Here is a 23,642-nt window from a genome sequence, read left to right as displayed (position 1 = left end):
CATCCCAGGATCAGTGGGTTTGGAAGGTTCCCAGACATCATCAATGCTTTTCTCTCCAAGAGATAAAACTGAAGATAAGAATTTTATTTTATTTTAAGCCTTTGAAAAATTAATCCTAAAGTAGTATCTGTTTTTTAAAGACAATTTGGAAAATATAGAAAAGTAAGGGGGAGGCAGAGACAACAGAGCCCAGCCATAGTCTCATCACTCCAGCACAATAAATATACAATAGGAAAACAATTTGTAATTTCCATGATCGTGAACTTTGGGGTGAATTTTTAATTCCTGTTCTTCCTAATGGAACTTATGAATTTAGTTGTCTATTTGTCTCTCCTCGAACTTTTTCCCCAAAGGACTCCACGTGAGCTAAGGTAACAGAGGTGACAATTTGGAACACATGAAAAAATAGCAAAAGAAAATGGTGAGGGATATATGGGAATGACCCCAAGAAACCCAGTTATCAACCTGTTCCTATGGTCAGCAATGATGATATTTGGGTTGAATATTCAGTATTAGGACTCCAGGCTGATCTACTTGTAGACTATTCTGACTTCTATGCCCAGAGAGAGATTGGGAAATAGAGTCGTTGCAAAAGGTGTCTACTGGAGTTCATTAGGGAAGCCACAGCCCAGTGGGCGTGGCCGGTACAATATCATGCTGCTGCCTCCACGGGTGAGGAGAACTCCTGGGGAGGTGGTGTGGCCATCCCAAAGCCTCCATCACCTGCCCACTCACGCCAGCTCATTTTATTGACCTTAGTCTTCCAAGAGACCATGGAAGTATAAATAATAAAGCAAGAAAGGCAGATGCATTTGGCTGGCTCAGTGGACTTCTGAATGTACTGTGAGTATAAGACCTTCCCTTTCAAAAGACCGAGTGCTTCTTGTCTATTCCACGTGAAGCTTTCTTCAGAATGAGGGAGGATATAGCACTATCCACAGGAGGGGGTATGAAAGGAAAATTCTAGAGGATCTCCAAAATCCAGGTAAACCCCTCTTGAGGAATTTGTTGAACGTCTTTGGCAGAGTGTTATGGATGTCTACTGCCAAGTGCTTTTCTAGAGGAAAAAGCTTCATGAATGTGGGGATGGGAGAGGTCTTGGGACATAAGTGGTGCCTCCAACTTGGGTCCACCCTTGCTGCATGATGCTGGCCATAGTCAGCCTTGTATGTGAGCTGTTTGGGAATCTTTCTCTCTCTCTGAGGACAGAGGCTAGATCTATCAACTCATTGATTCGTGGAGAAAGTGAGGCCAAGGAGCCTGTTCAATGCATTTCTGCAGAATTGCCTTCACCAGCTGGATTCTCACCACTGATGCACATTGCAACCATGATGTCTTCCTTTGTCCACTCTGAGCCTCATTTCCCTCTTTATGGCACAGATAATCCTGAAGTCGATGATCTCTCAGCCTTTCCAACCCACATATCCCCTCCCCTTAGAATGCAGTCACAGAAGGGGAGGAGGACCAGGTCAGGCAAACAGCTGGAAAGTTCTCGAGGGTTTGGAGAAGGCTGTGGGGCTTGCTGGGCTGAGAGTCAGTCTGCAACATCAATATGGACCATTTTCTGGGCATTGCTGTAGTGTCCCAATGCCTGACACAGAGTGAGGACTCAAACATATTTCTTCAAGAATGAAGGCAGAAATCTACAGGGCAAATTAAGAAGTGGAATGGGGACATGTGCTCCACTCTTTGTTTTCCAGGAAGGAGGAAAAAGTATATTGCTGTGGTCATCAGAGTTTGTTTACAGGGCTTCTCTTACTTCTAACAGGGGAGAGAAGATATATCTTACCACCACTTAGTTCTAAATGTGCTTTTAAAAATAGTAATTTAATTTCTACTGTATATTGAGTGATTTCTTCTAAAAACAATATGAGTCCTTTAAAACAGGTGAGCCACAGAGCAGGCCTGGAGTGGCTCTTCAAGATGGGGCTCTGGTGAGGGTCTTCTGTTGGGAGGCTAAGGCACATCTTTAGCAAGGATTCCCCAGATTTCTCAGTCCAAGGGAGGGCACTGAGTTTACCCAAGTGCTACACACTCCAAGGGGTGCTTTGAAAAGGTTCCGAGGAAAGGTGGCATTTCAGAGGGCCTGGGGTTCCTGGGGCAGGAAGGGGTTTCTGGGGCAGGAAGGGGTGCCTGGTGCATGCAGCCAAGTATAGGAAGCTTCTCCCCAATGAGCAGGGAACACATTGGTTGCCTGAAGCTCACTCTGTTGGTTCTCAAGACTTGGGAACTTGTCCAAAGTATTCTAAACATTTTGGTCTCATTGGCTTGAAGAAGGATATTACACCAACTCTTTCTAGCCAGTCAGTTTCACCCCAGGGAAGAGAGGGAGGGTGGTCAACTATCAGGAGAGGAGTGACCTGCCCAAGGACAGGGGGAGGTCTCTCTAAAGGAAACTGTGGTTCCAAACCACTGTGTGCTGAGTAGACCTTCTGTAGCCTGTGTGTGTTCTCCCTGTTTAGGTATTGTTTCTTCAAACTGTGGTGATAATGGGGGAAGCACTTTGTAAATTTTGAAATATTATTATTGTTGAGTCTGCTGTCATCGTTCACTGTTGCTTCAGTTGGCTCATTGGGACGGTGTGGGAGGTGGAAGCAGTGCCCTCCCACTGCTACACGCCCTTTCGTGTAGACTTAAGCCGCCTGTGCTACCTGTGCAGATGCTTCCCACCTGGTTTGAATCTGTCTTTAGGATGAATGACTTCCGGGTCAGTGAGGCACTATTTTATCTAGTCATAAGAGGAGGAAATTATTTTTCCAAATTAATAGGGAGCATGGGAGTAAGATGGTCAGAGACTTGAAATACTGACTATAGCCTTATGTGTCCTATGTGTACCCCATGGGGTTTGGTTTCTATCTTGTTCTCTTTTTTTCTTGGTTTTGTTTTAGCTTTATCTCTTTATTTATTTTGAGTGACAGCCAAACACACACAGATACACGCGCGCGCACACACACACACACACACACACACTCCAAACTAAAAGCCAACAAACAATTGCTCAACTCAGGAGAGCAACATATCAATTGATTGGGAAATAACCAGTTGCTCAGCTATTTTAATTGATGGAATTAAAAATTAGCCTACTCAGGTATCTAACCCAACTGACAAATTTGGGTCAGTTTAAAGCCCGTGATGATAGATGGAAAGGCCCAGAATTGGGCTGGTGTGGGCTGTTTGGGGGAGAAAGGCCAGATGTTGACACTCAGGGAGCCAGGGCAGGAGGTCTGGTGGGGACTGTTGTGACACAGGCATGCAAAGGTGGGAAGGTGCTGAGACCTGGCCAGGCCAGGGTGTGGACTGTGTCCCTTGGGGGGGCGGTGGTGGCAGTGCCACCTGATCACCAGCATCTCATGGGGGAAGAAACCAAATTATCACCACCTTCCCCTTATTTAATAGATGAAGATACTGTAAGCCTGAAGGGTGAGGAGACTTGCCTTGAAACGCCTAACAAACATACAAGTTGGGGAGAACCGCTATCCAGACCTGGAATTCCATAATCTGTTCTCGTTTCTGAAGCTTGGCGATGTAGAGAAAACTTTAGGGCACAGCGACTGAACATCACGGTAAAGCTGTGCGTGCCACAAAGCGTTCCCGGGATGGCGCTTTTTGCAGGTTCCTTCCCTGCTCCGGCCCTGCCCTGCCCAGCCTCGTCCCAAGGCTCCTGCCAGGCTGCTGAACGTCCTCCATGTCAAATGGCTGTGAAACCTGCTGCTGAGAATGTTTTCTCAGCTCCTTGAGGGACATGACTTAACTTCTCCACTCCTAGGCACTGGGCACTTGCGCCCACTGTGAATAGCAGAAGCTTCTGTTTTTAATCCAGGCAGCCTTTGTAAACAATGCAGCCCCCTAAACCCTGAGCTGGAATCCTTCCCATTTTCTATTTTCTTTTGTTTATCTGAAGCATCCTTGGGAATTTTACTAATTTCTCTTCTACAGTCTGTTTTCAGACAGCCCATAGAGCCCTTGTTTATCACCGGCTGTTATTAAGTTTTACCAAAAAGTAGTTTTTGGGGGTGGAAGGTGCTTAGAGAGCACCTAGGTTCAGAGAGGGAAAGTGCTTCCTGGAATGTCACACAGCTACGAAGGCATGAGAGCAGAGCACAGAACTCCTGCCTACTTCGTAGTCCTGGCATTTAAAAAAAAAAAAATGTATCTGCCCATATTTGTGAGGATGTTTTTGGCTTCAAGGAAATGACGATGTAACTCAATGTCACTGGGGGTCCAGAGGCAGGGTGCGCTCTGGGGCCAGCTTTTTCCATGGCCCCAGCTCCGGTTTCTCCTAAGAGCCCTTGGATGCATCCTCTTTGTGCTCTGGCTTTGCTTTCGAGTCACTTCCCCCATGGAGCAAAGTTGCTGTTAGTCCCTGCCTGCCGTACCTTCCTGCCCAAGATATCCCAGGAAAGAGACAGGGCAGCACCCCAACATTCCAACAGTCTTGAAATCCTCCCTCATTGTACCTCTTAAGCCACATGCCCCTCCCTAAACAAGTATCAGGGCAGAAATTCCCACCTGCAATGATTGGATTAGGTCTGGCTCCTGAAGCAACCAGTAGCAGGAGAGTTGAGATGCCCCTGCACCAATCAGGCCCTCCATTGGAGTAGGGAGGAGCTTCTGTCCCTGAGGCACATGGGCTGCCTGAGAGAAGAGTGTATTACTGAAAATAAGAAAAAGAAAGAGAAGATGAGGAGGAGAGGATAAGAGGAGAAGAAGGGAAGAAGGGGGAAGAGGAGGAGAAGGAGGAGGATGATCTATTGGGAAGCTGGGAGAATGGATGCTGAGGGAGCAATGAGCATTATTCACTAGAATTTTCCAATACTATACTACAAACTCCTTGAAGACCTTTGTTGTGATCAAGGCTCTATCCATAGTGCTTGGCATAGAAGGATTTGGACATGAAGAACATGGGAACTGGGAACACTCCCAGGTACAGGCCCTGCCTAGTGTTCATTCATCTGCTTGTTCAGTCAACCAGAAAGAGCCAGGCATGGGAATTTAGCTGCGCAGACCCTGTTGGTGGCTGACCCAGTTCCCCTTTGCTGGTACTGCTGTGAGGGTTGGCTGCTGACAGCTCACAGCGGCCTTCCCCTCTCCAGAAAATTGTCCTTGGCTGATAAGACCTAATTGACCCAGTTATGCACCATGACCTGCATCCAGAGGACAGATCACAGCCACTAACTGACTGATTCTGTCCAAAAGGCCAGCCTGGAGAGCCCTTCCACTGTGGACCAGGCCAAGGCTAGATGTCACCTTGGCTCCTTCCCTTTTCCATCCCATTTCCGTCACTTCCCTATAGGCTCCTGCTGAGACAACTGCCTCAATACATAACATGCAGCTAAATCCCCATCTCAGGTTCTGCTTCTAGGGAACCCATCTAAGACAACCATGAATAGCCTTTACTGTGGACAGGCTGACTCTTTCCCATGAATTACAGACACACAAGATATAAATCACAGGAAGAAAGCAGACTAAATGACATAACAGATGACCAAGTAAAGAAATCTGCCTTCATTTTACGTATGAATTGGTATAACCATCACTGACAGTAGTATGTCCAACCAGAGAAATCAATAATTAGGCCAACATGCTTTTGGCATCTCTCTGCAGCATTAGGACTGGAGATTAAGGGCAAAGAGTAACTAAAAGTCTTGTCTCCCAGAAGCTCACAGTGCCGTTGGAAGATGTCAAAGCTGAGAGGTGGGTGAAAGGAGCAGCAGTCCAGCGCCAGGCAGACCTGGCTGTTCCTCTCCCATGGTGCCATCCCCTTCCCTCCCTGGGAAGGGCGTAGGGAAGAAGGTTTCCTGGAGACCTAAGTCCTTCTGGTATGAGTATCCACCACCTAGAGAACATATGCGCTTAAACAAAGGGCTTGATCTCTGCAAATTAGTCATGATTCTTTTGGCTGAAGGGGAAAAAATTCACCTCAAACCAGCCAACTCTAAAAGGGAAATTTATTGGCTTTTATAACTTGGAAACATGGAAGTGGGTAGTAAATTGAGGTAAAGCTTAGTCCAGGGTCTCTGAAGATGTCATCGGATGTGTCAGTCCATTTCTGTCTTTCCACCTCCCTCTATTGCTCTCCTCTCCTACATGTGGAAACCATGGCCACATTCAGCTTCAGGGCTACTTCACAAAGTTAGCTGCCTCAAAGTTTAGGGGCTTTTACATTCCCTTAGAAAGACACTGACTGGTCTGATTTTGGTCCACACTCTCGTCTTTAACCAGCCAGTGTGGCAAAGGAATGAAGTATTATGACGGTAGGTCTGGGTCACATGCCTACACTACGGGGTATCCTCACTGTGGTCCAATGGAGGGGAGGAGAGCTGTTCCTCAAAGGAATTGAGACACTGTTTCCATAAAGAGGGTACAAAAACAAAAGATGTCTTCTACATTCAGTCCTCCTATTTACAAAATGTAGAAAGTCATTTCTAGTCCCCAGGGTGACTACAAAGGTTAAACGCTATGAACGGGTCAAAGCACTCACAAACTGCGATGTACAACACATACTAGTCACTGTATTTCTTCTTTCATCTGGTCTTCCTCTGGGTAACTTGTGGGCGATGGGGTTATCGTGTTCTTTTTTTCTGCTAACCTCAGGTCTACTACTCAACAAGATAGTCTTCAAGGAAAATGAACCCCACACTGGGCCTGGCTATTTTTCTGGCTGTTCTCCTCACTGTGAAAGGTCTTCTGAAGCCGAGCTTCTCACCAAGGAATTATAAAGCTTTGAGCCAGGCCCAAGGGTGGAAGGAAAGGAAGACAGCCAAGGAGCTTACAAGGCAGAACATGGATTTTGGCTTTAAGCTTCTCAAGAAGCTGGCCTCCAACAACCCTGGCAGGAATATCATGCTATCCCCCTTGAGTATCTCTACAGCTTTCTCCTTGCTGTGCCTGGGTGCCCAGGACAGCACCCTGGATGAGATCAAGCAGGGGTTCAACTTCAGAAAGATCCCAGAAAAAGATCTTCATGAGGGCTTCCATTACATCATCCACGAGCTGAACCAGAAGACCCAGGACCTCAAAGTGAGCATCGGGAACACGCTGTTCATTGACCGGGGGCTGCAGCCCCAGCGTAAGTTTTTGGAAGATGCCGAGAACTTTTACGGTGCAGAAACCATCCTTACCAACTTTCAGAATTTGAAAATTACTCAGAAGCAGATCAATGACTTTATCAGTAATAAAACCTATGGGAAAATTAACAACCTGATAGAGAATATAGACCCTGGCACTGTGATGCTTCTTACAAATTATATTTTCTTCCGAGGTAAGGTTTTTGGCATGTTGGTGTGGAAAGAATAGGATGACCATTAGACTTGGGTTAAAAATCTGGGTTGGCCACTGTTTGCTCTTTGACCTTGAATTCATATGTCATTTATCTCTCAGAACCTCACTTTTCCTATCTGTAAAATGGGTATCATGATACATAACTCATCATACAATTATCAAGATTTAAAGTGAAAATGTATGTGAAATGAGCTTTATGAAGTCTGTCATTTTCATGATTAGTGATTATCCTAACACAACATTGGTTATAGAGGTCGGAATTACATTTCGTTCCCATCTCTTAGATGAGAAAAAACATTCAGAGAGAGATTAACTGACTTACTCCAAGTTACAAAGCCCATCATTGAGTCAGGACTGGAACCCATTTCTCCTGGCTCTAGCACCGTGTGCTTTCCAGCACTTTAAGCAGACACCTGAGATGGTGATTGTGTTGATTATGGTGATGGTGATCACTTGGTGGGTCTTCTTACATATAATATATATGAATTCTCCTTATCAGACTTTATGTATTTCCCAGATCTGATGGAGAGAGACAGAAAAAAAAGACGGAAGAATGTTTCCAAATTTCAGCTTTATCCCCCAACACCACACAGAACACATATACACAGACAGGTTGGCCAAAATAGGTGAGAATCAGAGGCCAACACCCATCAGTCCAGACAAAATCACTGCTGGAGTGTCGGGAACATGGTACTAAATATAAAAAATTGAGGGTTCTCAAAATCCACAGGCAGATTGATGGCTAAAGAAGAAAAAAGGTGACCACTGGCAGTCTAAAACCTCAATGTGCCTAAACCAGAGAAGGAAAAGGGAGAATATGGAATTTCCTGAAATCCCTATGTCCCCTAGATAACAATAGGAATAACAGTGAAAATAACGATGCTGATGACAACTAGCACCTACTCAACCTCACTATACACAGGCACTGAGCTGTGCTGCCTTATCCCGCTACATGTCAAGGCATCCCTATGAGGTAGCTGTCAATATCCTCATTCTACAAATAAGAACACTGAAGTCCAGGGAGATTGAGACACTTATCCAAGGTTAACCCTTGATAACCTTTTGGACAGGTAGATAGAACAGTGAGGCCAGGATTTGAACTCAGGGAGTTGGCCCTACAATGAGGACTCTCGGGTGGCAAGTTTGAAAGACCCAGGTCTGAGTTTATGCCCAATAGGTCAAGGCATCTTCAGAGTCCAGGCACCCAGGCCTCAGTGTTCCCTGCTCTTTGGCAAGCTCCCAACGGCAGCCTGTTTCACCAGTTTTCTTAGTTCCACATGACAGCAGCTCCTTCAGGACTGACTCAGATTAGAATCAAGCATTTCTACTCACATCAGACTCAATTAGCCATCATTAATTGTAATGCAGTCCCCTCTGTTAGGACATACTCAGTGGGCTTTCTCAGGCTTAGGGGAACCTGAGCTTATGGTAGTCTGCTTTTCCCCTCTTAATTTAGCAGTCTAGTCCTGACTTCTTTGGGAACTAATAATTGCACCTGAGCCCATCTCATCAGAAATCTCCAGGACGTGGAATGAGGGCAAGGACTTCCCTGATACCCCAGAACATCCCCTTTCACCCTGAATCTGTGTGGACAGAGACTAGTGGTTAGTTGGATTTAGTCACCTTTTTTCCCATGGGATAATCATGTCATTTTGTCTTTCTTCAAACTAAGCCAGGTGGCAACATGAGTTTGATCCAAATGTAACTAAAGAGGAAGATTTCTTTCTGGAGAAAAACAGTTCAGTCAAGGTGCCCATGATGTTCCATAGTGGCATGTACCAAGTTGGCTATGATGATAAGCTCTCTTGCACCATCCTGGAAATACCCTACCATAAAAATATCACAGCCATCTTCCTCCTTCCTGATGAGGGCAAGCTGAAGCACTTGGAGAAAGGCTTGCAGGTGGACACTTTCTCCAGATGGAAAACGTTACTGTCACGCAGGTAAAGTGGGTGCCTAGCCCTCGCAGCTTTTTCCTTCTCCTGTCTTCCCTCTTATTTCTTCTCTCTGAGCTCTTACCTCATGGCCAAGTCCTCTTCTGGGCTCTATAATAAACTTATATCATGGTGAGAAGTATACTGGGGAACAAATCACAGGAATAGAGTGAAGTGCTTGACTCTTTGAGGGAGATTCATCAAGACTGTGAAAGCACAGTAGATGGAGTCTCAGTGGAGGGTGGTGGTCAGGGAGGACTTCACAGAGGATATAGTATTTGAGCCAAGTCTTCAAGGTTGGGTGGCAGTCTGTATGAAAGGGGGAGGAGCAAAGGAAACGGCAAGGACAAACACGGGCTGTAAAAGAGAGCTGTGAGTTGTGAGGAGAATGATGTTGTCAACTGTGGTGTCACAACAGTTGAAGCTGTAGGGTGGCTGCTCCTCCACTGAAGAAGATGTTTCCAGTGGGAAGGGCAGGTGAAGCTGTGCAGATCTCGAGGGATGGCAGCGCTCTTGGAATGCCCTGGCACTTAGCTCCCCCCTTCCAGAAATGTGACTTTATTGAAAGCATTCAGAACCAGAATTTTCCTTTCTCGAGCCTGCAGCTCACTCTAGATATCACAGATGCATTCTGCGATGCCTCCAAGGCTATGTTCCGTGTGAAAGGAGTCACATCAGTTCAGTTCAGTTACCATCCACAGGTTCCCCCATGTTGTCTCAACATGGGGACATCCCAAAGGGACTGACATGTTTCAGCCTGCACTCTACAGAGTTTTAGAGTTCATAGGGATGTCTTGGGAGATCTCCCTAAGGAATTCGGGGCTGTAGAAGGTGAAGAGAAGGTGAGAAATGGGAGGAATGCCAGGTCTTCCACTCTTGGCTTTGTGAGACATGGACTCCAGAATATGACATTTCCTGTAGGACTCAAATTACAGTGGCTTGAGACCCTGCAGTTGATTTGCTGGAACTTGCCATCCTGACTGCGCTCCAGTCCCATCTCCAAGCCATGTCTGATGATTTCCCCATGGGGCTACAGCTCAGGTGCTGCACTGGAGGCTTCACGTTCCCCTCACCAAGGCCCTCTGCAGCCCCCGGTGCTGTGACCACCATCAGGCCACCATCAACCACACAGAGATGTTCCCTGGGCACGGCCACCATCTCTCTGGCTTCAGGCTTCATCTCCTTTTGCACCTTTACTCGAGAGTGGAATAGAACCTTCGAGATTTTCTGTAGGCTGGTGCCAGACTTCCTGGAGGTTTGGGAATAACAGAACCAAAGCTCTCGCAGGAACCCAGGATAACTTAGAGTGCAGTTACTTAGAAGTGGCATCTTGTAGAGTCCAAGTGTAGGCTGTTCTCAGTGTCTCTTCCAGGGCACCTCCTTCCATTTATCTAGTGGCTGCTCTGCCTCCCCATCCCTCTGGGACTGCTTCCCGCATCTCCATGACTTGAGGCCAGGCCTCCTCACCAGGAGGGCCGTGGAGAGGAAGGTCCCTCTCACCCAGGAATGTCTTGCCTACCCAGTCACTTCTGGCCTTGGAATGACAGGCAGGGAAATGTCTACCTTCCCAAGAAGAAACTCCAAATCCTCTTGCAGGACAGGGGGCTTTGCCCACGGTCCCCAAGGAATTACATTTGGTTAGAACATGATAGGCAAATATTCCTACTGTCTGAGCTCATTATTTCTGGGAGATAAGTGGTCAAGTTGCTTTGATTTACAGGTAAGAAGCGCAGTCCAGACATCTCAGTGGTCCGCTGTGGGGTGGACGGGATATCCCTATGTGTTCTTCCTGCAGTCCCCTCCAGACGGGAGAAGACCCTGAGCAGAAAAATCACCTTTTCCCTAAAAGAAGTAACCAAGTCAACAGACACACACCAGTTTACATGTGGGTAGAACATATCAGAATTTAGGCTTCGGATGACGTCCACCTGGCCTCTGTGCAGGAGGCAGACACCTGCTTTGGATTTGCAGAATTTGAGGCCAGGTGCTGCTCCTCTGATTTCGCCAGAGGAAAAGCTCTATTTCCCAGGGTCCACCTTTAGGAGCAGAAAACTGCTGGTGGTTTTGAAATAGCCATTGTCCTGTTCAGAAGTGTTGAGGGTCCACTCTCAGCCTGGGCACCCCACACATTTCCGTACATATTGGTATATGCACTCACCTGCCAGCAGCAGCTGCATTTAATGCCTTCCCATGTTGGCACAAATGAAAGCAAATCTCCCCATTAATGCACTGGACCTAGGGCCCTTCGCTACTCAGGAACTTCACCCTAGAAATCCTCTCCTCACTTTCCTACATCAGCATATGTTTTTCTCTCTTCTGAATCATTTCCGTCAGATACAAAGATGCTCTTATCTTCCATCTCATCATGAAACCTCGTAGGGGGCCAGGGATAACTTACAGCTCATGGAAGTGGCTTCTATGCAAGAAGACAAAGCAGGTGTCTGCCTTCTGTGCAAGCGACCTGTACGGCTTGTGCTGGCCTGCAGGAAATCCCAATGCTCTTGTTTTTCCCAACATAAAAGTTTCTCTTGACCCTTGTTTTTCCCCAGTTATTCCCCCATTTCGTCACTCCGCCTTTGCAGGTGAACACCGTGAAGCAGTTGCCTCTGTTCACAGCCCCTAGTTCCTCTCATCCTTTCCTAAATCCACTCCAGTCCAGCTTCTGCACCTACTTCTCACAGACAGCTCCATTCCCAGGGTCTCAAGGGTGTCTGTGTTGCAGAGTGCAGTCAGTCTCAGGCCTCGCTGTTAGGCTGGTTGGTGTCCCCACCTCCTTAAGGTGCTCTTCATTTGGCTTCAAGCTCTCCACTCTCACGGCACCTCCCACCTTTCCCCTCCTCAATCTCCTTTGCTGGAGACTCCTCTCCTCCTCCAGGTCTCAGAAGTGAGTGTCTTAGGGCTCAATTCCCAGCCTTCTTTTCTGTCTATACTTACTCCTGAGTGAGTGCACAGGCTCAGACCTTTAAACACCATCTCTATTACCACGACTGCCATGCTTCTAGCCCCAGCCCCTGTTCTCCCCCAAACTCCAGAGTCATGGATCTTTCTGTTTACCCAGAATCTCCCCTGTATGTGTAATTGGAGCTTAGAGTCAACACATCTAGAATGGTGTCCTGATCTGTCCCCAGGGAGCCTCCCCAAGCCTGCCCATCTCAGTCAATGGTGACTCCATCTTATTAGTTGTTCAAGCCAAAAACCTTGGAGTCACCCTGACCCCTCTCAAATGCCTCATTCCGTCTGTCAGGAAACCCCTTTAGCCTACAGCAAACTACATCTGGAATTTGGTATCTTTCCACTGTCTCTATGGCTCCCAACATCCGACGACCACACTAGCTTCCAAATGGTCTCCCAGCATCAGTTTTGCGCATCCCTACTTCACACACACCACCAGCACCAAGAGTATATTCTTAACAGAGGCGACAGAATGATCTTTTTAAATCCTAAGCAAGACTATGTCACTCCTCTCTTCAAAACCCTACAGTGACTGCCCATTTTATTCAGGAAAAAAAAAAATCCTAATTTGTCTAATTCCCTTGCATGCCTCAAGGTTTGCTCAAACCTTGGACTGATCCCTGATTTCTGCAAGTTGACCTATTTATTTTTTTCCATAGCACTTACTGCCTTCTGCATACTACCGGTACATGTATGTAGGTTTAGGTGGTACTTTTTGCTATGTTGATTCTATCCCCCGTCTTCCCTGCTAGAACACACAGTCAGGGGCAGGGATCTTTGCCTGTTCTGTTCATAGATGCATCTCCAGCACCTAGAACAGCACCTGGTATACAGTGGGCATTTAATAAATGTTTGTTGAGTGAATGAATTAGTGGAAAGGTGAATTTGGGAGTCGTCGGGTCTGTGGATGATACTCAAAGCTTGAGACTGAATGCCCTTCATGGGGAGGGAGTGAAGGTGGAAAAGAGAAGGGGACCAAGGTCTGAGTCTTGGAGCAGCAGCGTAGCTGGTAGAGACAGGTGGGCTGGAGCCAGACAGGAGCAGGAGTGGTGGGGAAGGAGGAGAAGCCTCAAGGGTGGACTTGGAACGCTTCACCCTGGGGAAAGAGATTACTGGCAGGTGCGGCTCACTGAGAGTTGACTCTGGGATGCGGGGCTGGATGTCAACGGTGACTCTGGAAAGAGTTACTTCCATAGAAAGTTGAGGTCAAAGAGCCGACTGCAGTGGACTGAGGCAATCGTGGGAGGGAGTGGAGATAGCTAGCAGAGACAACCTCTGCTACAAAGGGAAGTAAAGAAATGAGCTGGAAGCTGGAAAGGCAATTCAGGGCCAAGACAGATGTCTTGGCATTAGTTTTTGAGGATAGGGTGCAGCCTTCGCCAGAGGAGGATCAAAGGGGCACTGTTGAAGGATGATGCAGGAGAGAGAGGACACATAGGCAGGAATGAGGTCCTTGGGTAGGTGGGAAAATAAGGTGCAGGGCCAGGTGAGCAGGAGTCCAGGGTCTGCAGGTACCTCAGGAGACCCTGGCCCCAGGCTCCGGGCAGGAGGCTGATCGCAGTTCAGCCACAGAGGATGTGAAGTTGCTAGTTGGAGGGCAGGAGGATGGACACCTGCTAAGTGCTGACTGTCTGCTGAGCACCTTGCCTGCATTTGCCTTAGCACCCCTAGTGTCCCACGGGAGAGATGATGATCAGCTTCCTTCTCACGTAAGTGACTTAGAGAAGGAAGGTCATTTGCCCCAAGTCACAGAGCTCATGAGAGGCAGAGTGGATTGGAACCCAGTTCTGTCTGGCTCCAGATTCTGGATGCCCTGTTCCCTTCAGCGTCAGATATTCCAGGGTCAGGATGGGCTCAGGGCTCAGGCATGGCAGTGACTACAGTGGGGACATCGTCAGTGACTGCGGCTGAAGGGGCTCTGAGACAGGGGGACTTGAGACTTGAGAACACTCCCTGTAGAGGGCTCTGGGGCAGGTGTGCTGGGAGGCAGGGACACTGTTCAGATTGCTTACAGTGTTTTGAAACCAGGGTCCCAGGGTTAAGGAATCCCTCCTCATTCTGTGGATGGAGAGAGATTGGAGACCTTTGGGGCTGGGAGGATACATTTCATTCGTCATGTATCCTGAGGCCTGCCCTGCAACACGACAGGACTTGACCACTCACCCTTGTCGTGTCAATTCCCCAGGGTCGTAGATGTGTCTGTGCCCAGACTCCACATGACGGGCACCTTCGACCTGAAGAAGACTCTCTCCTACATGGGTATCTCCAAAATCTTTGAGGAGCATGGTGATCTCACCAAGATCGCCCCTTGTCGCAACCTGAAAGTCAGCGAGGTAAGCCTGCCTAGCCTGGACTCCACTCCCTGCAGCACAGGGGCCTTCGCCCAGCCCCGGGCCAGAGCTGGGGTCACAGTGGCTGTCAGAGCCAGGACTCCACCCACCGGTTGGAGTGGCCATGAATCCAGCTGTGACCCTTACCAATCCCGTGATACTGGGCAAACCACATAACCTCCCCCAGCCTCATGCTTCCAGTCTTTAAAACTGCTACTATTTTGGAAATCTATTCAATGTAGCAAACATTGATCAAGGCCTGGAACAGTTATCAGGCCTAGAACTGGTCTAGATCTAACCCAGACTCTCTCTCAAAGGCAACATGCCTTTCTTTCTTTCTTTCTTTCTTTCTTTCTTTCTTTCTTTCTTTCTTTCTTTCTTTCTTTCTTTCTTTCTTTCTTTCTTTCCTTCCTTCCTTCCTTCTTTCTTTCTCTTTCTTTCTGTCTTTCTTCCTCTCTTTCTCTCTTTCTTTCTTCTTTCTTTTTTTTTTTTTTGACAGAGTCTTGCTCTGTTGCCCAGGCTGGAGTGCAATGGTACATCTTGGCTCACTGCAACCTCCACCTCCCAGGTTCAAGCAATTCTCCTGCCTCAGCCTCCTAAGTAGCTGGGATTACAGGCACCTGCCCCATGCCCAACTAATTTTTTTTTGTATTTTTAGTAGAGACGGGGTTTCACCATGTTGGCCAGGTTGGTCTCAAACTCCTGACCTCAGGTCATCCACCCATCTTGGCCTCCCAAAGTGCTGGGATTACAGGCGTGAGCCACCGCGCCCAAGGCCACACGTTTTGTATGAGTTGGCGTAAGCATGTGCTGCATAGGAAAATATGACCAAGCAAAGGGGCCTGTGGCCTCTGGCAAAGGTGAGCACCTGATTGCCTGGGACCAAAAGAGAGCAGCATATAAGTAGGGTCACCAAATTTAGCAAATTTCATACAGAGTACCCAGTTAAATTTGAATTTTAGACCGGGCACGGTGGCTCAAGCCTGTAATCCCAGCACTTTGGGAGGCCGAGACGGGTGGATCACGAGATCAAGAGATCGAGACCATCCTGCCTAACACAGTGAAACCCTGTCTCTACTGAAAAATACAAAAAACTAGCCGGGCGAGGTGGCGGGCACCTGTAGTCCCAGCTACTCAGGAGGCTGAGGCAGGAGAATGGCGTAAACCCGGGAGGCTGAGCTTGCAGTGAGCTGAGATCCGGCCACTGCACTCCAGCCTGGATGACAGAGCGAGACTCCGTCTCAAAAAAAAAAAAAAAATTGAATTTTAGATAAATGATGAATAATTTTTTTAGTGCCAGTATGTTCTGAATATTGCACGGGACATACTTACACTAAAATATATTCATTGTTTATCTTGAATTCAAATTTCACTGGATGTCCTGTATTTCACCTGGCAACCCTACTTTGGGGTTAAAAAGGCATTGAAGGAGGGGAAAGATTTCAACGAGCAGAGATGGGTGCGGGAATGGGTGCAGCAGTGTGGCCAAGGCTGGGGGTTTTTGGATATCATGGAGTAGTGGGTGGTGGGGATTAGGTGCTTAATGGAGATGAAGTGGGAGGTTCAAGCCAGTCTGGGAAGGATCCAGCTTGCCAAGCTGAGCCTGCTGCTCTGAATCAGATGGCACAGATTCCACTGTATTTTTCATGTTGACATAAGGAACACAGTTACTAGAATTTTCTCACTTTTGAGCTTTCCTGCCACAGACTTCCCACAAACATTCAACACCAGCTCTGAAGGTCTTGTTGAGTTTAATGGCTTGTTTCGTTCTGTAGTTACGTTTGCTGATAGCTGTGATTCTAACACAGGATACTGTCCTGTTTTCTGCAAGGAAAATTGTGAGAATTTTGCAGACTAGAAAGAAATGTGCAAGGATTTCACACATACCCATCAGCTTCCCAGTACTGATCACCTGTTTACAGATGTTGATACCTTTGGAGTGGATTTGGGATGCAAGTCATCTCAGAGCTAATCCAGAATCTTCCTCCCTCTTAACCATCCACCAGGTGGATGAAAGGAGGTGCTGGAGGCTTCAGGGTGGGGATACCACCACCTCACTTTCACCCAGCTACAGCCCAGTAGACCTTTTCTGCCATGGCTGTGGTTGATGCTTCCCTGTAACCCATGAGAAAGAGAAGCAAACCCCACTCCATCTCTCCCCACATCGACCCCCATAACTGATGCTCTCCCTGCACCATCTTTTCCTTCACGCGGCATCTGCTTGTCGAATATTCTCCAGCATTAATGGCAAAAGAGCCAGAAACCCTGGAGTAAACCAAGTTACTGCTGTGCTGGACAGCTTGGACCAAGTTGTCTCCCTCTCTAATCCTCTCTGGGCCTCCGGCCACCATGGTCGCTGAGCAGCTTGGCAGTCCCTGACTTTGCCCTTGGCTTCCACAGGCTGTGCACAAGGCTGAGCTGAAGATGGATGAGAGGGGTACGGAGGGGGCCGCTGGCACCGGAGCACAGACTCTGCCCATGGAGACACCACTCGTTGTCAAGATAGACAGACCCTATCTGCTGCTGATTTACAGCCAGAAAATACCTTCCGTGCTCTTCCTGGGAAAGATTGTTAACCCTATTGGAAAATAAAGGAGAATTCCTGCTTGCCGCAGACCCCGAACATGGCTTGGGGTTGAACGTGTTCCGTCTTCCTGAGATGGAAGTGACAGGCACGGTTCAGCTTAGCCCCTCCCCGTCACCATCTCCCTAGACTGCCCGAAAGAGCAAAATTGCAAGTTCTAGGAAGTCCTCTGCCCCATTCCCTCCCTGCCCATTCAAATGCTGGGATTCGATGCCCCACCCACTCGGTGGCATTCTCCTCTCCCCTCCAGCAGGCAGAGGGACTCTGTGATTTAATAAACAAACGTTTCTCCCCACAGCCCTGCCCCAGGTTAACTGGCTATTGGTGGATAATTTGGGGAAGGTATGGGCCACCGCAAGTATCTGGAGACTGGAGGGAGAGACTGGGTTCAAATCCTAGAATGAGGTATCTTTGGGAAAGCCACAGACCCTCTCTGGGCCTGCCTTATTTCTGAAGTGAAGGTCCCGCCACTCCCTTTGGGGCTCCGAGGAAGCTAGTTCAGTGCTTTAAAAAAGTTGTTCCCGCCTCTGTGAGCCCTCTGCCAATTATCTGTCCCAGTGTGTCCATGTGGGAGCTCTGGGCTTAGCCAGCATCCAGGTGGATGGGGAAACAGGGACAGGGCCAGTCCAGCCCCTCGGGCAACATTAGAAGGACGAAGTCTAGAGTAGCAGCTAGAATTTGCCGCCAGCTTTATCCATTTCAGGCACAAAAAAAACGTCCTGGCACCCTCCCTCCCCTGTCCCTTCCTTATCTTGTTGTCAAAGGTAGATCCTGCGGTTTAAACCTGTTAGCAAGTTCAATTGAAGAGTGAGTGGTTCCAGAAAATGCGGCCCTGCAGGGCCGCCTGTGGCCACTAGAGGGCACCAGGTGCTCGCAGGGCCGTGCACAGGTCCCCGGCCTGGGGCAAGCTCATTTCAGGCATCTGGTTCCTTCTTCTCCTGCAGGGAATTCCCAGGGCTTCCGGTGTTTGGAGAGGAGAGGATACTTGCTGGCTTGGCACTGAGAAGCCTCGGCTGTTACTACTTATCATTTCCCGGGCCTGTTTAGCAGTTTGCAGCTCAAAGTGTCCTTTGTGTTCTGGTCACAAGTGCTCTCAGAGCAGCCAGAGTGGGCGTCCCTATGACAGACGTGGAAACTGAGGCTCAGAGAAGTGAAGTGGCTTCCTCGTGGCCTCAGGGTTAGCCACATGCAGCAAGCGCCCCATCTTCTGGTTTGGGGCAGGAAGGGAGGAGTCCCCAGAGGCTGGTGGAGAAGGCTGCCTGGTGGGGGGCCGGGGCTAGTGGACGGTGGTAAAGCCTGAGCCTGGGAGCCCAGAGTGCTCAGCCCCTTTTCCAGAGGGTGGGGGTGAGGGAGAAGGTTGAGACCCCGCACAGGGACACAGACCTGGGGAAAAGGCTGGGAATCTCAGCCGAGCCCTTTGCCGATATAATTTCCCTTGCCCCAGCCTGAAGGGTGGGTGTGGAAAGACACAGAAACCCTCAGCTACGGTGTCAGGTGCACAACATATGACACTGGGGACGTGACACAGCCAGGCAAGCCACTGAGTGGCCGGGTGACCTGGGCATGTCACTAAACCTTTCTGAGCCTTAGCTGCTTCATTTATTGAGAGAGGATCATAATATCTACCTCAGCGGCTAAGCTGGAGTCTAATACCCTCTATCTACCTACCTACCTCTGAGGATCACATGAGGTTGCATGGCCATCGTGCCTGGCACGTGGGTTTGCAGTAGAGAGCCCCTGCTGCGGTCCTCCACCAGCCCCCCTCCAGTGTCTGCGATGACCAGCTGTTTCCCAAGGCATTTGCTTCCACCGTCTCCTCTAATGGAATTCCCTCCTCCAGCCTAACAAACTCCTACTCACCCTTTAATACCCAGGCCATTAGGACCTCTTTGTGAACTCTTCTCTACCTTTCTAACATCTTCCAAGCAGCCTTCCAAAACCCTCATCTCCATGCATGACGATGGCAAGTGGGTCTGAATGTTCCCTCCAGCCCCCATGGGCTGCAGTCAATCCTTCATTAAATGATGACTTCCGGGCTGCAATCTCTGAGCTCGTTGTTGATATATGTAGACCGGTTCCTCCCTTCCTGGGGCTAATAATCAGTGAGGGAAGCCATCATGAATACAATAAACACACATTTGTCATGAGCTGCAGTGGGCACAGTGAAGGAGATGTTGCAGAGCTTGCAAAGGATGTCACAGAAGGATTACATCCAGTCGGACGGTCACGTGTCACAGAAGGATCACATCCAATCCGGGGGTCACGTGTCACAGAAGGGTCACGTCCAGTCCGGTGGCCCAAGAAAGGCTTCCTCAGGATGTAACATTTAGGGAGAGCTCCAAATGCTGGGAACTCATCTGTTTTTAAACTGTAGTTAGGAATTAAAACTGCATATAGAAGTGTTTTTTCCAGCATAGTTAATAATATGTTAGATACTGATTGGTATTTCTAAGTAAACCAATAGAAATCAGGCGTAAGCTCGAGTTCTTTATTCATCTTCCTTTTAACTAATTCTGTTTTTAAAATGACAGTTGCATACCTTAAATATTTTTAAATATGTTCTGCTTTCATAGCCACATTTGTATTATTCACTGTAAAAATAAATTCTATTTTGAAAAAGAAAAAAAGAGGAAGAAATGAGGGTGGGAGCCCAGGGAGACCCCACCAAGCAGCGGGAACAGTGTGTGCAAAGGCCCTGAGGTCGGGAGTGGCATGGGTGAGGAGCTGAAATGAGATGAGTAAGCAAGAAGGGGTGGGAGCGGGGCCGAGAGGTAGGTGAGAAATCGTGGGCCACAGAGGGATGCTGGTCTTTAACTGAAGAACTATGGTGGGCTGCAGCAGGTGTGCAGTTTGAGAGAGGCTCAGGCAAGTCCATGTGTTGTGTATCCCTCTGCCTGCAGACTAGGTGCCCTTGTATCCCCCATGCCCAGGCCGGTACATGCCACAGAGCACACACCCAACACGTACTTGCTGGAAAGAAAAACTGCCCTGCCAATCACCCGTGTCCAGACACAGTCAGCCCCCTCCAAAGCTCCCCTCTCCTCTGGGAGGGGAGTCACATGCCTTAGCCTGGCAGTGACTGGGATGTGGCCGTGCCTGCTCCTTCTTGTAGGTCCGTGTGCCATCTCCCTACATCTTCCAACTTTCCTAAATGCTCTCCTTGCTCCTCATCCTCTCCCACTCCCACCACTTCCCTCCAGCGTGTTACTCAGTCTTTCAGGGAAGGTCAACCACTACTCCTTCTCAGAAGCCTTCTCAGGTCACATATTTGTGGGCCGACCGAACTTGTGAATAAATGAGTGAATGAATGAGTGGATTTTGATTTTGACATAACCAGCACTTCCTAGATGCCTATCAAAACCTGGCACGACATGAGTGCTTTCCCCATCTCACTGGCCCACAAGCCTTCCAGTTGGTGTGACCGTCCCATTTTACTGATGAGAAAACTGAGGCTCAGGAAGATCACATCACTTGCACAAGGTCCCACAGCAAGACAGCCACAGAGATAGGAGCAAATACAAATCCCCTGAGCACTTGTGGCTTTTATTTGTCCAATCAGTTCATCCATCCATCCATTCAACAAATATTCACTGAGTGTCCTCTCTGTGTGGGGACAGAGAGGGGCTTTTAGGGGCTTGTGAATAAAATATAGAAAGATCGTTGCCCTTGCAGAGGTCTCAGGTTACTCGGGAGAGGAAGGCAATTAACAATAGGTGTGATCAAGAAACAAGGACATACAAACCTGGCCAATATGGGGAAACTCCGTCTTTACTAAAAATACAAAAATTAGCCAGGCATGGTGGCATGCACCTATAATCCCAGCTACTTGGGAGGCCGAGGCAGGAGAATCACTTGAACCTGGGATGCTGAGGTTGTAGTGAGCCGAGATGGCAGCACTGCACCCCAGAACAAGACTCCGTTAAAAAGGAAAAGAGGAGAGGACAGGAGAGGAGAGGAGAGAAGAGGACAGGAGAGGAGAGGAGAGGAGAAGACATTAAGTGGAGTGGGTAAGGGTGACTAGAGGTGCCAGTGGCCCTGGCAGGGGTCACAGCCAGCCTCCCCAGGAGGCTGAGACAGTGGGTTTTATGGTTCTCCTCTCCAAAACCTCTGCTGCGCAGTCCTCTGGAGCCTTTAGCCTGGGAAATGCCCATGCAAATGAAGGGGACCAGCCCCTCCACACCTGTGGGCTTTTCTCATCAGGTGGGATGAGAGACTGAGAAAAAAAATAAAACACAGAGACAAAGTATAGAGAAAGAAAAGTGGGCCCAGGGGACTGGCACTCAGTATACGAAGGACCTGCACTGGCACCGGTCTCTGAGTTCCCTCAGTATTTATTGATTACCATTTTCACTATCTCAGCAAGAGGAATGCGGTGGGAGAGGAGGGTGATAGTGGGGAGAAGGTCAGCAAGAAAACATGTGAGCAAAGGAGTCTGTGTCACAAATAAGTTCAAGGAAGGTACTATGCCTGGATGTGCACGTAGGCCAGATTTATGCTTCTCTCACCCAAACATCAGTGGAGTAAAGAATAACAGAGCAGCATTGCTGCCACCATGTCTCGCCTCCCACCACAGAGCAGTTTTTCTCCTATCTCAGAGTTGAACAAATGTACACGGATTTTATACCGAGACATTCAGTACCCAGGGGCAGGCAGGAGACTGGCCTTCCTCTATCTCAACTGCAAGAGGCTTTCCTCTTTTACTAATCCTCCTCAGCACAGACCCTTCACGGGTGTTGGGCTGGGGAACGCTCAGGTCTTTCCCATCCCACGAGGCCATATTTCAGACTATCACATGGGGAGAAACCTTGGCCAATACCCGGCTTTCCAGGGCAGAGGTCTCTGCAGATTTCCTCAGTGCATTGTATCCCTGATTTATCAAGACTGGAGAAGGGCGATGACTTTTACCAAGCATACTGCCTGTAAACATTTTGTTAACAAGGCACATCCTGCACAGCCCTAGATCCCTTAAACCTTGATTCCATACAACACATGTTCTTGTGAGCTCAAGGTTGGGGCAAAGTTACAGATTAACAGCATCTCAGAGCAAAGCAATTGTTCAGGGTACAGGTCAAAATGGAGTTTCTTATGTCTTCCTTTTCTACATAGACACAGTAACAGTCTGATCTCTCTTTCTTTTCCCTACAGCAAAGGTGGACTTGATGCATAAAAGAGGGATTCACCCTAACCAAGAATGAGGGTGCCCAGAGTCAGAGGACCAGGATAGAGAGGCTGCCTTGGTGTGGTCCAGCTTGAGCTACACGACACAGAAAGCCTCTGTGCAGCCTCCGAGCAGGGGCTTCTTTGCCTCTTCCAGCATAGGCTGGGTGACAGGAGTCTGGTTTGCTGTCTTCCCCCACCCTGCCTGCAGCATTGCCTGCCTGGACTGAGGTCATTCATGTGGGTGCATGACAGGAGTGATAGACTGGTGTGTTGGCAAGGATGATCACAGATGGGAAGTCCTAGTTCCTGGCCCTGCTTTTCCCAGACACTGACTGTGGCTGGAGCAAACACCTTCTTCCTCTTGGGCTTCCACTGCCCATTCATGCAATGATGAGGTTGCCCTGGATGCCCCCAGACGACTTGTCTATTTTGGGCAATACTTTGATGTTCATATTGGAAATGCTAGAACTGGCTCCAAAGTCTTATGTATAGTGGTTCTCCCATGCATTTGTTTAGTCAATAAATACTTACTGGGAATCTACTATGTGCCAGGCTGTGTTCCAGGGAGGGAGAAGCCAGGATCGACAGGAGGGACAGGGACCCTGTTCAAGCAGAGCTGAGGTCACATGGCCTGCTTCCTCCCCATTTCCTAGTGTCCCCTTCAGAACCAGCCAGGAGCACGTTCCCTGACCCACTGAGTCACCATGTCAGTGCTCAGGTGTTCCCACAAGGGTGCAAAGCCAAGGTGACCTTTCTCGTTGGGAAACCAGCTCTCCATTAGTGCTCAGTTTCTCAAATTTTATTTACTCCCAAACCACGTTCATGATTAGGACTGAATTCCCATCTCTTTTGTACATTATTTGCTCAAGACTTATCCTTAAATCAATTCATGTTAGGAAAAGAAAATTTGTTAAAATAGAAAAATTAATATTGCAGTCATACATAGAAACTAGCACAACTTGCCACAAGTAGAAAGTAAAAGTGCACACAACAAAACTAATTCGGTGATTAAATTCTACCAAGACTGTCACAGATCGCAGGCTCCCAGCCTATGGTTTGCTCCCCCTTGTTAGAAAGGAAAGTCAGCAAGTCTAAGATGGTGGTAAAGATGGGCTGGCATCAAGCCGAGACTCACTCCAGGGGGAACTCAGAATGATCAAAAGAGAACTGGAAGAGGGAGGACTTTGCCACTGAGTGATTCCACGTCGTGAGCAGAAACCACCTGAGATTGTTTACCTTGTAAACAGAGCAGTCATCTCCCTGATCCCTGGAGACCTTGACCAAGGTTGGAAGGTTTTCCTGATTATGTCCTTGACTGATTGGCTTTTCTTTCTTCTTTTTAAATTTTGGAATAATTTTAGCTTCACAGAAAAGATATGAAGAGAGTCCACTGAGTTTCCA

The 23,642-nt window shown here is 48.2% G+C and overlaps 1 protein-coding gene and 1 long non-coding RNA gene across 2 annotated transcripts in view; one reads left to right on the top strand and one right to left on the bottom strand.

The window, feature by feature from the left end:
* Nucleotides 1-23,642, bottom strand: part of LOC135972045 (uncharacterized) — an 83,402-nt gene that overhangs the window by 32,130 nt on the left and 27,630 nt on the right. The gene's annotated exons all lie outside the window — the stretch shown is intronic.
* Nucleotides 678-17,376, top strand: SERPINA12 (serpin family A member 12). The gene is made up of 5 exons (XM_065549309.2): nucleotides 678-843; nucleotides 6,595-7,261; nucleotides 8,954-9,224; nucleotides 14,353-14,500; nucleotides 16,898-17,376. The coding sequence occupies exons 2-5, from the start codon at nucleotides 6,628-6,630 to the stop codon at nucleotides 17,087-17,089; spliced, it is 1,245 nt and encodes a 414-aa protein (XP_065405381.1). The 5' UTR covers nucleotides 678-843; nucleotides 6,595-6,627; the 3' UTR covers nucleotides 17,090-17,376.

Source organism: Macaca fascicularis, chromosome 7, assembly GCF_037993035.2.
Source record: "Macaca fascicularis isolate 582-1 chromosome 7, T2T-MFA8v1.1".
In the NCBI taxonomy this organism is placed as follows: domain Eukaryota; kingdom Metazoa; phylum Chordata; class Mammalia; order Primates; family Cercopithecidae; genus Macaca; species Macaca fascicularis.
Note: the sequence above shows the minus strand (reverse complement) of the source record. Positions and strands in the feature narration are given on the sequence as shown.

What these genes read in the sequence shown, in the direction of transcription:
- SERPINA12 (XM_065549309.2), top strand. Translation starts at nt 6,628, where the DNA reads ATGAACCCCACACTGGGCCTGGCTATTTTTCTGGCTGTTCTCCTCACT. An exon ending in AAATTATATTTTCTTCCGAG is followed by an intron (nt 7,262 to 8,953) that starts GTAAGGTTTTTG and finishes CTTCAAACTAAG; the next exon opens with CCAGGTGGCAACATGAGTTT. An exon ending in AAAACGTTACTGTCACGCAG is followed by an intron (nt 9,225 to 14,352) that starts GTAAAGTGGGTG and finishes TCAATTCCCCAG; the next exon opens with GGTCGTAGATGTGTCTGTGC.